General features: G+C 49.6%; 1 protein-coding gene and 1 pseudogene across 1 annotated transcript in view; both read right to left on the bottom strand.

The window, feature by feature from the left end:
• LOC127576401 (uncharacterized) overlaps positions 1 to 8,188 on the bottom strand; it is an 80,342-nt gene extending 72,154 nt beyond the window's left edge. Inside the window, exons 1-2 of the mRNA XM_052026912.1 lie at positions 8,170 to 8,188; positions 3,993 to 5,422 (exon numbers count right to left, since the gene is read on the bottom strand). Coding sequence (XP_051882872.1) covers positions 3,993 to 4,880 — 888 coding nt within the window. The 5' untranslated portion in view covers positions 4,881 to 5,422; positions 8,170 to 8,188. The remainder of the gene's footprint in view (positions 1 to 3,992; positions 5,423 to 8,169) is intronic.
• Positions 8,189 to 11,932: 3,744 nt separating this feature from the next.
• Positions 11,933 to 12,564, bottom strand: LOC127576400 (gastrula zinc finger protein XlCGF49.1-like; annotated as a pseudogene).
• Positions 12,565 to 13,048: the final 484 nt, after the last annotated feature.

The following is a 13,048-nucleotide window of genomic DNA, read 5'->3' as shown; positions in this document are numbered from 1 at the left end:
TTAGAAGACCCTATGGTATCCGCCTCCACCACTGTTGCCGGCAGCCCATTCCACGCACTCACCACTCTCTGAGTAAAAAACTTACCCCTGACATCTCCTCTGTACCCACTCCCCAGCAACTTAAACCTGTGCCATCTTCTGGCAACCATTTCAGCCCTGGGGAAAAGCCTCTGACTATCCACACGATCAATGCCCCTCATCATCTTATATACCTCTATCAGGTCACCTCTCATCCTCTGTCGCTCCAAGGAGAAAAGGCCGAGTTCACTCAACCTGTTTTCATAAGGCATGCTCCCCAATCCAGGCAACATCCTTGTAAATCTCCTCTGCACCCTCTCTATGGCTTCCACATCCTTCCTGTAGTGAGGCGACCAGAACTGAGCACAGTACTCCAAGTGGGGTCTGACCAGGGACCTATATAGCTGCAACATTACCTCTCGGCTCCTAAATTCAACTCCACGACTGATGAAGGACAATACACCGTGTGCCTTCTTAACCACAGAGTCAACCTGTGCAGCCGCTTTGAGCGTCCTATGGACTTGGATCCCAAGATCCCTCTGATCCTCCACACTGCCAAGAGTCCTACCATTAATACTATATTCTGCCATCACGAATGGTTTCTACTTTCAGACTGAGAGTTCCAGATCCCTACCAACCTCTGGAATTCCTCAGGTCCCCTCTGATTCTTCTACTGGCTAGTTATTTACCACAAATTTATTGTTATCCTTCTGGCACTCAGCTGAAGGCATTCCTGCATCTTGGAATATCAAACCAATTGATTTTTACTTGAAAATTTGCTGTGTTTTGCACATCAGTCCGTGAAGGTGGGCAAGGCCTTTGGCCAAATGGGCCCCATATCAAAGGAAGGATGTGCCAGGTCCGGAGAGGGTCCAGGGGAAGCTCACCAGAATGATCCCTGGAATGAAAGGCTTTACCTATAAGGAGCACTTGATGTCTCTGGGCCTGTACTCGATGGGAGTTTCAGAGGATGAGGGGAAGGTCATCAAAGCCTGCCCAATACTGAAAAGCCTGGACACGGAGAGGATGTTCCTATCAGTGGGGGAGTCTGGGATCTGAGGGCACAGCCTCAGAATAAAGGGACAACGGAGACGAGGAGGAATTTCTTCAGCCTGAGTGCGGTGAATCTGTGGAATTTGTTGCCACAGAAGGGCAGTGGAGGCCAAGTGACTGGGGGTATTTAAGACAGAGGTTGATCAGCTCTTGATTGGTGAGGGGCGGGGGAGCTTAAAGGGTTACGGGCAGAATGTGGGAGAATGGGGTTGAAAAAGAAAATCAGCCATTGAATGGTAGAGCAGACTCGATGGGCGAATGGCCTGATCCTGCTTCTCCACCTTATGGAATGGCCTATCCTGTTGAGAGTTACTCCACGGGGCTGGGATGGGGGGTGGGGGGGGGGGGCGAGCGTCATTTGTTCGGAGGGACTGGAGACGTCGGGGTCGTTACCCTCGAAGCAGCGGAGGTTAAGGGGAGATTTAGGAGAACTGAACACAGAACAGGGGCAGAGGCCATCTGGCCTCTCAGCCCTGCCCCACCATTCAATGTGAACAAGGCCTCAGCTCACCTTCCAGGCCAGTTGCCCTCTGTATTGTGGAGGGTCGTGGCTGTCACGTGACAGCACTGCCCACTACCTGGTCGGAAGACACACCACTGCCAATCAAGGTTTGGCCCCGCCCCACCCATCAGCGCACACCGGGCCATTGGCCTTTGTGATCCATTAGTCCTTGTTGGCACCGGGCCATAGGCCTTTGTAAATTACCTGGGCTGGACCCCCCAGCCCTCCAGCACTATAAAGAGCGCCACATGTGCTCAGCTCTCTCTCTCTCTCTCTTGTCTCCAAGGGATGACCCTGCTTGGCTCCAGGCCGAGCACTGTGAAATGGCGCTGGTGAAGTGTGCGCTGTTTAAAAGGGGTGGGAGCGTTCTAGTTCGTATCCCTGGTAGCAGAGAGCTGTGCCTGCACTGAGTCAAGGGGTGGCGGGTATCGTATTGTTTTTCCTTGATTGTGTGTACCTAGTTCGTTGTGTGTATTTTACCCCTGGTGATTTCCCCACGCTCGCTATAAACTGTGTGCGTGTGTGTGTTACTCCCGTTACCCCTTCCCCCGCGTTTGTCTTTTGTAAATAAATCATTTACCTCTAAGATTGTGTTCAGAGGCCTTGTCCTCTGAGACCTCGAACCTGTTTCACATCACCATCACCTTCAATTCCCAGAACTTTCATCAATGTGTCTACTTCCTCTGTCAGTATCTCCAGTGGTCCAGCCTCCAGAGTAGTGAATTCTAGAGATTCACTGCACTCTAAGAGAAGAAATTCTCATGCACCTCGGTTTTAAATGACTGCCCCGCCCCTTTCTCTCGTAACTTTGGAAACACAAGAGACTGCAGATGCTGGAAATCTGGAGCCACACACCACGGAGCTGGAAGAACTCAGCTCATTATACCGGCTATCTCCACTCTTTCTTTCCAGTCCAGATGAAGGGTCTCGACCCAAAACATCAACTGTCCATTTCCCTCCAGGGCTTTGTCTCTCTTGTAACTATGTCCCCTTGAAACTCCCCAACTCGAGGAAACATCTCAACGTTTACCTTTTGGGACCTTACACCTTTTAATACCAGCACCCTTCGTCTTACTAAACTTTCAGTTCTTCCACAGTAGGCTGTGGAGGAGATGCTTCCATTGGGAGCGGGATCAGTAAGCAGTGTCACAGGTTTAAAATAATGGGCTAAGAAGCTGCGGGGAAATGAGGAGAACTACCTCGTACACAGCGAGTTGTGATCTCAAACGTCCCGTCCCGAAGGGGCGGAGGATACAGATTCAACAGGAACCTCCGATAGAGAGACACAAGAGACTGCAGCTGCTGGAATCTGGAGCAACACACAAAGCACTCAGCAGGTCAGGCAGCATCTATGGAGGGAAATGGACCAAAATGTGACTGCCCATTCCCTTCCATAGATGCTGCCTGACCTGTTGAGTTCCTCCAGTGCTCTGCATTTACCTCCGATGGGGAACTGGATAAAAAAACTTCAAAAGGGAACATTTAGAGCGAACGGAGAAAGAGCACAGGGACTGGGACTAATAGGTCTCCTCTTCGTCAGGGCCCACAGGGTCCCGATAGAGCGCTGGAGTCCACGCATGGGATCTGAGGATGAGGCATTGGCCATCATGGGCACAACCATCGAGGACATCTTCAAGAGGCGGTGCCTCAAGAAGGCAGCATCCTTCATTAAGGACCCTCACCATCTGGGACATGCCCTCTTCACGTTACTACCATCGGGGAGGAGGGTACAGGAGCCTGAAGACCCACACTCAACGTTTTAGGAACAGCTTCTTCCCCTCTGCCATCAGATTTCTGAACGGTCCATGTACCCCTGAACTCTGCCTCGTTATTCCTCTTTTGCACCATTTATTTAGTTTTGTAACTTATAGTAATTTTTATGTCTTGTACTGTACTGCTGCCGCAAAACAAATTTCATGATATAGGTCAGTGATAATAAACCTGATTCTGATTGGGATGGAGATGAGGAAGAATTTCTCTACACAGTGGATTGTAAATCACTGAATGCTAAATTGTAAACGTACACAGTGGGTTGCAAATGTGCTGCGCCACTGCCTCAAAAAGCTAATTTTCATGGCATTTATATCCTGGGTTTGTATGTCCATGACAATGAACTTGAACTCAAATTTGAATTCTCTACCCTGGAGGGTGTGCAGAAAAAGACCAGGTGCGTCTAATGGCTTCTTTTCCTACTGTATATTGTGTACTGCAGACACATTAAGGACCTAAGACAAAGGGTTTAAAGCAGAACTGATTTATTTGTCACAGACCAGTTGTACAGGGTTCACCAGCATCAGCAGAAACAACCCGCAACCGTCCCCAGTGACCAGGTTCAGTCCTGAGTGCGATGACCCAACAGCAGTGACGACAAAAACCACGAACCTGGAATTTAGACATTCAATGTATGAAATATTTAAGCTTTCTCCCCAGAATGAACTCGCCGGTGTTTCAGCAGGTGGGATGATTGGTTGAACTTCTTCCCGCACTCAGGGCAGTTGAACGGCTTCTCCCCAGTGTGAACCCGCTGGTGTATCGCCAGGTAGGCTGACCGAGTGAATCGCTTCCCGCACTCAGAGCAGGTGAACAGCCGCTCCCCCGTGTGAACGATCTGGTGTGTCAGCAGGTTGGATAACTGAGTGAACCCCTTCCCGCACTCGGAGCAGGTGAACGGCCTCTCGCCGGTGTGGATGCGTTGGTGATTGACCAAGTACGACGACTGAGTGAAGCCCTTCCCGCACTCGGAGCAGGTGAACGGCCTCTCCCCGGTGTGGACTCGCTGGTGTGTCAGCAGGTGGGATGATTGAATGAATCCCTTCCCGCACTCAGGACAGGTGAACGGCCTCTCCCCAGTGTGACCTCGCTGGTGTATCAGCAGCTGTGATAACCAGGAGAACCCTTTCCCACAATCAGAGCAGGTGAATGGCCTCTCCCCGGTGTGAATCCGCTGGTGCGTCAGCAGGTGGGATGAGTGGATAAATCCCTTCCCGCACTCCGAGCAGATGAAGGCCCTCTCTCCGGTGTGAACTACCTGGTGTGCCAGCAGGTGGGATGACTCAGTGAAACCCTTCCCACACTCCGAGCAGGTGAACGGCCTCTCCCCGGTGTGAACTCCCTGATGTCTCATCAGGTGGGAAGATCGAGTGAACCCCTTCCCGCACTCGGAGCAGGTGTACGGCCTCTCCCCGGTGTGAACCCGCTGGTGTGTCAGCAGGTCAGATGACCGATTGAATCCCTTCCCGCACTCCAAGCAGGTGAATGGTTTCTCCTTGGTACGAACCTGCTGGTGTTTCATCATGTTGGATGACATAGTGAATCCTTCCCACGTTCCGGGCAGTGAGGATGGTTGGTGTGATCTCACAGCAGTTGATCAATGCTTTAAAAACAACTGTGTTTCAACAAGATCATAAAACACTGAACTTCATTCCACACTCAAAGCAGACGCACAAGTTTCCAGCTGGGACAGGGAATTGTTTCTTTTCAAAGAATCAACAACCCACTTTTACCAAGGAAATATTTCAACTTCGGAGTCAAAGAAATCTTTTCTGGTTTCCCTCCAGGCTGGTTCATCAAAACCTCACACACACAGAACGTGTTTGGTTTCTCCTTTGTGTGACTGTTGCACTGTCTTCTGTGCTGTGTAACTGGCTAAAGCTCCTTCCACAGTCAGTGTTCATGAACACTCTCACTCACGTCTGTGGGTCTCACTGACCTGCTGCTCAGACTGTGCTTTGTAATCTCTTCTCAGAAATAAAATAGGCCATCATCTCCTCTTCCACATGTAAATATCAACGATATTCAGGTGCTGGTAAACTGACCTGACACTGGATTCCCTTACACCGGCCACTTACCCTGTTAACAAAGATTACAAAAGGCACAATTAGATAAAGGATGGCACTTCAGCAGAGATAATTCTAGTCTGCATTACAAGCTGTGACTGAATTGGTAGCATTCTGACTCCTATAGAAAGATTGGGGCTTTGAGTCCATCTCCAAGCACTAGAGCATAAAATTGAACATAGAACACTACAGCACAGTGCAGGCCGTTCGGCCCACAATGTTGTGCCGACATTTTATCCTGCTCTAAGATCTATCTAACCCTTCCCTCCCACATAGCCCCCTATTTTTCTATCATTCATGTGTCCATCCAAGAGTCTCTTAAATCTCCCTAATGTATCTGCCCCCACAACCTCTGCCGGCAGTGTGTTCCACGCACCCACCACTCTCTGTGTAAAAAACTTACCCCTGACATACCTTCCTCCAATCACCTTAAAATTATGTCCCCTCATGTTAGCCATTGTCGCCCTGGGAAAAAGTCTCTGACTGTGCACTCGATCTATGCCTCTTATCATCTTGTACACCTCTACCAAGTCACCTCTCAGCCTCCTCTCCCAAGAGAAAAGCCCTAGCTCAAAGAGAAAAACCTACCACTGCAGTAATGAGAGGGTGCTGCACTGTTGGAGGTGATGTCATTTTTAAAATTTACACTGTTGGATGGACTTTTGGTTCAGCAGCATCACAGGCACATAGCATCAGATAAGCAGCATTCACAAGAAAAACATGTTAAGCATGAATTATACACAATTTTGACAAGAAAGAACACAATTGGAACCACACTGTTAGTTTGGGACTTTATCCTCAGGGTGCCAAATAACTCAAGAGATGAAGGACTTTGATCATATGCTTAGATTGGAAAAGTGGAGGAGTTCTTCTAAGAACAGAAAGGAGGAAAGAAATCTGATGGGGGTGTTAAATATCTAGATAGAGTACAAGTCCTGCTGGCATAAGGAGCAGGAACCAGGGGAACTACAACGAAGGTGTTTTGCCAAAAAGTGAAAAGTCACATGAGAAAAACATTTTTGTTTCAAAATGGTTCAATAATCACAACTTCAGAGGGTTTTCAAATCCGGCCACTGTATGTTAAGAGTTTGTACGTTCTCCCCGTGTCTGCGTGGGTTCCCTCCGGGTGCTCCGGTTTCCTCCCACATTCCAAAGACGTATGGGTTAGGAAGTTGTGGGCGTGCTATGTTGGCGCCGGAAGCGTGGCGACACTTGTGGGCTGCCCCCCAGAACACTATGCAAAAAAGATGCATTTTACTGTGTGTTTCGATGTACATGTGACTAATAAAGAGATCTAATCTTTTATTCAGAAATGCTAATACCCAATTCATTATTTTCAGTCCAAGCTCTAGCCATTATTAGCATCTTCTGGATCAAAGTCAAAGTTCATTGTCATATGCACAAGTACAATAAGTGCACAAGTATGCATGAGGATGTGAATAAGGTATAAGGGAAGGTTAGGGGAGTAAAAGATTGTGAGCCCTGGGATGTGGAGTAAAGGGTACATCGGTGTGGCTGTATTAGAATGCTTGAAATGGTTATACTTTGCTTTGCACGGCTTTGCCCCAGACCTTCTGCTTGCTTCAGCTAGTTTTCTGCAACCTTGAGGGATGATAAACATTTCCTCTCCCTGCAGGTTTGCAGAATTGTTTCTTGCTTCTCCAAACTGACCCTAAGGTCACAATGGGGAACCTTGTGTATACAAAGATAGCCAATGGATCCAGATGGTCTGAAAAAAATTAAGGAACCATTGTCTCAACTGGAGTATTAACTATTTTAAGTAAATTCCTTTTTCTGTAACCAATCATGATGCAAGAGTAAGTGAACTGTTGTCTGGCTAATGCATGATCATTCCTTGTATGGTAATTATTTGCACCTCTAAAAAAAGTATAAGGATGCTTGTAAACTGATGTATCTTAGAGACCACCTGGTCCGGGACATAGGTGCCTGGCTTGGTGCTCTCTCCTCGGTTCAAGCAATAAAGAGATTGAACGAGAACGGTGGTCTTTTGAGTTTTCTCTCCGACCAAATTCGACATGCACAGGTGCAACGATAAACCTGCTTGCAGCAGCATCACAGGCACATAGCATCAGATAAGCAGCAGTCACAAGAAAAAACATGTTAAGCATGAATTATACACAATTTTGACAAGAAAGAACACAATTGGCACCACAAAAAAACAAAGTTCATTGTTGTGCAAAGAGTTCAATGCGGTCACAGTGTTGCTGTACTGAGGTAGTGACTGGGGTTGTGCAGGTTGGTTCAAGAACCGAATGGTTGAAGGGAAGTAGCTGTTCCTGAACCTGGTGGTGAGGGACTTCAGGCTTCTGTACCTCCTGCCTGATGGTAGCCGTGAGAAGATGGCACGGCCCGGATGGTGGGGATCTTTGATGATGGATGTTGGCTGCCTGAGGACGTCGGCAGAGCCTGCAGACCCAACCAATTCCCAACCCCAACGCTGTTGGAATCGGATCAATGGCCGCCCCCCGTACCCACGATCCCTTGCGCCCCAGAAGCCGCCGCCGGCGGTTCCCAGCGGGACGCGCATGCGCAGCCCCGAGCCCGCCGCCGATCCCCGGGACGGGCCGCCGGGGACCGGGCCCGGAGCCCGGGCGGGGGCGACGGAGAGAGGGCCGGGACTGTCCCGGTGTGGCAGCTCGCAGTGTTTTTGCACCAATCCTTCCCCCCCGCCAACCCCTCCGGCTGCTCCCCGGGCCCGGGCCCCGGTGCCGACTGAAGGCCCCGGCGCCCTGTCCTTACCCGCCGCCGGAGGCTGCCGAGCAGGAGGTCACGTGTGTGCGGCGTCGCCTCGGCCTTGCGCATGCGCCCTCGCCCCTCTCAACACTCGCAGGGCACTTTCTCGGCCGCAGTGATTTCTGGGTACTGTTGGCCGCCATAGAAATTGAAGAGTGCCTCAGATCGCTCAGATCTTTCCGTGGACTGACTACTAAAATGCCGTTGCTGACGAAGCTCCTACGTGCAGCAATGCATTAACGACCAATTAATATTACATACAGTAACGTAGCGGTTAGCGTAACGCTATTACAGCGCCAGCGACCCGGGTTCAATTCCGGCCGCTGTCTGTAAGGAGTTTGTACGTTCTCCCTGTGTCTGTGTGGGTTTCCTCCGGGTGCTCCGGTTTCCTCCCACATTCCAAAGACGTACAGGTTGGGAAGTTGTGGGCGTGCTGTGTTGGCGCCGGAAGCGTGGCGACACTTGCGGGCTGCCCCCAGAACACTCAACGCGAAAAGATGCATTTCACTGTGTGTTTCGATGTACATGTGACTAATAAAGAAATCTTATTTGTGATGTTGACTTACTGATAAACATCAGTACTGGGAATAACTCTCCGGTTGCTCTTCTGAAAACGTCAGGGATCTTTTGTGTAAATCTTGGAGAAAAGAGTGACATCAGATCCTTTTTTTCTCTCGATCTCACCTCTGAGTACTACGCTAAAGTTTCAGGTTAGTTTGTTGTGCCCAAGTCTTGGAATTGCACCTAGAACACAAATCTCATGACTCAGCAGTAAGAATGCAACCCACTGCGTCCCAGTTGACCAAAGAAACCAGAAATACTGTTTGGAATTTCTGTCCTATATTTAGTCATGACTTTTGTAAACCCCTTTTGCAAGTCTTCAAAAGGGCCGGATATACCGACTGCAAACTCAAACGTCAAGTTCTGAGCATCAGGGTCGGAGAGTTGTTTGATCTGTCCCAGGGCCAGACATTAATGTAACAGGGAAGACAGTGAGATGCAGACATCCCTGTAAGATATACCACAGCAGAGACGGTGGAAAGGAGTTTAGCCATTGACACAGCCAGAAAGACAATCACAGCATGGACAATTGGTGGAAGTCAAACAGGTGCCGTGTACGTGCCTGAGGTTTGCCATCGTTTAACGGACTTAGTGAGAAACCAAGTCTCTGAAGGACTGGGCAAAGATATTGACGTTGATGGTTGAATGTAAACAATTTCCCACTCCAGCTGTAACTTTCCGCGTTAGAGGTGCTCAAATCGAGGAGAGGGGCTGTCACAGAGTAACACCGGAGAAACTGTTTCCATTGGCAGAAGTAACCAGCGCCACAGATATGAAACAAAGGGCTAGAAACCAGGGTGGGGAGCAGTGGGAACCGAGAAGAAATGTTTCGCATGCAGTGTTGTGTCCTGGGATAACCTGTCTGAAGGGGCGTGAGAAGCCGATTCAACCGGAACCTCCAAAAGTGAGTTGGATCAAGAATAGTTCAACAAGTTTTTTTGCAACTAATAGGGAAAGAGCACGGGGGGGGGGGGGGGGGGGTGGGTGGGACTCAGTGTTCGCAGGGTTGAGATAGTCCAGATGCAGGGGGCCAGGATAAGAGGGAGAAATTTCTTTGCAGAGGTGATTACGAATCTTTGACATTCCCTATCGCAGTGTGGTTGCTCGCACACGGCGCATTCAAGACTGAAATGGACGTGCTTTTGGAGATTGTGAAAGGGAGGAGATGAGGATCAGATGAGAGAGTGAATGAGTCACAGGATCAGCCAGGTGATGGTGAGCAGGCTCAGGGGTAACAAGGCAAACTCTTGATGCAATTTCACCTGCTGCTGTGGTCTCCTGGGCTGATTCCCTCCCTGATCTTAGGTCCTTCCTCTCGATACAATGACCCACCTGTGAGTCAGAGCCCTTTATGGCCACTTTGTTCTGCGTTCAGACTTGAAGAAAGCGGAGTACAATGGTACAGTGGATAACACGACTGCGTCACGGCTCCAGGAACCATCGCTGGGCCCTTCAGTGTTGTCTGCGTGCAGTTTGCACATTCTCCCTCTGGTGTCCTACAGGCGCTCAAGTTCCCTCCCCCACCCATCCACCCACCCCAGCAACCCCCCCACCACCTCCCCCTCACCAGCCACCCCCACCCCACCCACCCCACCAACCACCCACCTCACCCCCACCCGCCACCCCCCCCAACCACCACCCCACCTACACACCCCCACACACCCCACATCCTAAATATGCTGCTTGTTAGTTTCATCGGCTGCTGTAGATTTCCCCTGTCGTAGCTACGTGACATCAGACACTTTACAAAAATGGAACTAAAGGGCATCGGGGAGAGGATCGGGTCACAGGGGAATGGCCCTGATAGGAGCTGGCAAGCAACTATTGTGCTGAATAGCCTGCTTCTGTGTCCAAATACGTCGATGAAGAGTTTAACAAACCATTGGTCCCAGAGATGTGATGGACGAGGTAAGTCTGGGACAAGACACCAGTGAGCTGTCGTCTTGTCCTTCAGTCTGCAGGGTCCCGCAGCGAATTCAGGGGAAACCTCTTCACCCACTGAGTGGGGACAGTGTGGAACCCGTCACCACAGGGAGGGGTTCAGGTAAACAGCAGGGATGGATTGGTATTGGTATTGGTTTATTATTGTCACTTGTACCGAGGTACAGTGAAAAACTTGTCTTACAAACCGATCGTACAGGTCAATTCATTACACAGTGCAGTTACATTGAGTTAGTACAGAGTGCATTGAGGTAGTACAGGGTAAAAACAATAACAGTACAACGTGTCACAGCTACAGAGAAAGTGCAGTGCAATAAGGTGCAAGGTCACAACAAGGTAGATCCTGAGGTCAGAATCCATCTCATCGTATGAGGGAACTGTTCAATAGTCTTATCACAGTGGGGTAGTAGCTGTCCTTGAGCCTGGTGGTACGTGCCCTCAGGCTCCTGTATCTTCTACCCGATGGAAGAGGAGAGAAGAGAGGATGACCCGGGTGGGTGGGCCTTTGATTATGCTGGCTGCTTCACCAAGGCAGCGAGAGGTAAAGACAGAGTCCAAGGAGGGGAGGCTGGTGTCCGTGATACACTGGGCTGTGTCCACGACTCTCTGCAGTTTCTTGCGATCCGGGACAGAGCGGTTGCCGTACCAAGCCGTGATACATCCAGATAGGATGCTTTCTATGGTGCATCTGTAAAAGTTGGTGAGAGTCAAAGGGGACAAACCAAATTTCTTTAGCCTCCTGAGGAAGTAGAGGCGCTGGTGAGCTTTCTTGGCCGTGGCACCTACGTGATTTGACCAGGACAGGCTGTTGGTGATGTTCACACCCAGGAACTTGAAGCTGTCAACCCTCTCGACCTCAGCACCATTGATGTAAATGGATTTAATGGGGAGCTGAGTGAACACAAAAAGAATTACAAGAACATTCCAACAGGGTGAGAAGGGAGGAGGCTGGTGTGGGCAGAAACACTGGCAGGGAGCAGCTGGGCCGAATGGCCTCTCTTTCTACTGTACATTGTGTGTATTGCTGGGGTGATAAGGATCTGAGACACGGGGTTTAACAACAGAACTGATTTAATTGTCAAGGATTCAGAAAATTAAACATCAGCCCAATTCCCAACACCAGCAGAACAAACCCCAGCCGTGCTCACTGCCCAGGGTTCAGTCCTGGGTAGGGGTGGGGGGGGGGGGGTGAGTGGCAGCAGGAACTGCAGAACCCAACGCTGGCCGTCCCCTGTGAACTCACTGGTGTTTCAGTGGGTGCCACAGTTCACCATCCATCATATTTAAACTTTCTCTCCACTGTGATTAGGTGGGAGGACTGACTGAATCCCTTCCCAGATGCGGAGCAGGTGAACGGACGCTCCCTGGTATGAACTCGCTGGTGTGTCAGCAAGGTGTGACGATCGTGCAAATCTCTTCCCACACTCGGAGCAGATGAACGGTCTCTCTCCCGTGTGAATGCGCCGATGTATCACCAGACCTGAACAGTGAGTGTATCCCTTTCCGCACTCTGTGCAGTTGAACGGCCTCTCCCCGGTGTGAATGAGCTGGTGCGTCAGCAGGTTAGATGAGCGAGTGAATCCCTTCCCTCACTCAGAGCTTTTCGCCACTGTGAACTCGCTGATGTGTCAGTAGGTGTGATAACTGGGTGAGCCCCTTCCCACACTCAGAGCAGGAGAACGGTCTCTCCCTGGTGTGAATTCGCTGGTGTACCATCAGGTTGTAGGACTGAGTGAATCCCTTCCCGCACACGGAACAGGGGAAAGGCCTCTCAACAGAATGAAGCCGCTGGTGTTTCTGCAGGTTGCATGACTGACTGAATTCTTCCCCACAAACCGAGCAGATGAGTAATTCTGCTCTGACAACAACTTGCTGGTGTCCCATCAGGTCAGATGACATAGTGGATCCAGCCCCCTGCAGTTCCCTAGATCAATGTTTTAAAGATAAATGGATTTCTCAGGGAAGTTTTGAACAGGAAAAGTTCATTCCAGAAGAAAAGAAAATGCACTGATTTCACCCACCCAGCTGGAATGGGGAATTGTTTCTTCTCCAAGGGCCAACAACTCTCATGGATATATTGTCAGCCTCCAGAGAAGTTTATGTGGATTCTCTCCAGGCTGGTTAATGGAACTCTCACACATTCAGAGAACATGTCTGGATTTTCCCTGGTGTAACTGAAGCACTGTCTTCTCTGTTGGTGTAACTGGCTGGAGCTCGTTCCACAGTCAGTGCACTTGAACAGTCTCACCAACTGCGGTTCCTTTTTTTTACAAAATAAACTTTATTCATAATAAAAGACAAAATTATATACAATTACAAAACAGTGCAAACCTTTACATTCTTGTACAGATCATTCATTAGTGTTACCTTTTTGTATAGAAAA

Source organism: Pristis pectinata, chromosome 12 (genome assembly GCF_009764475.1).
Source record: "Pristis pectinata isolate sPriPec2 chromosome 12, sPriPec2.1.pri, whole genome shotgun sequence".
In the NCBI taxonomy this organism is placed as follows: domain Eukaryota; kingdom Metazoa; phylum Chordata; class Chondrichthyes; order Rhinopristiformes; family Pristidae; genus Pristis; species Pristis pectinata.
This window is presented reverse-complemented; position numbering and strand designations above follow the sequence as displayed.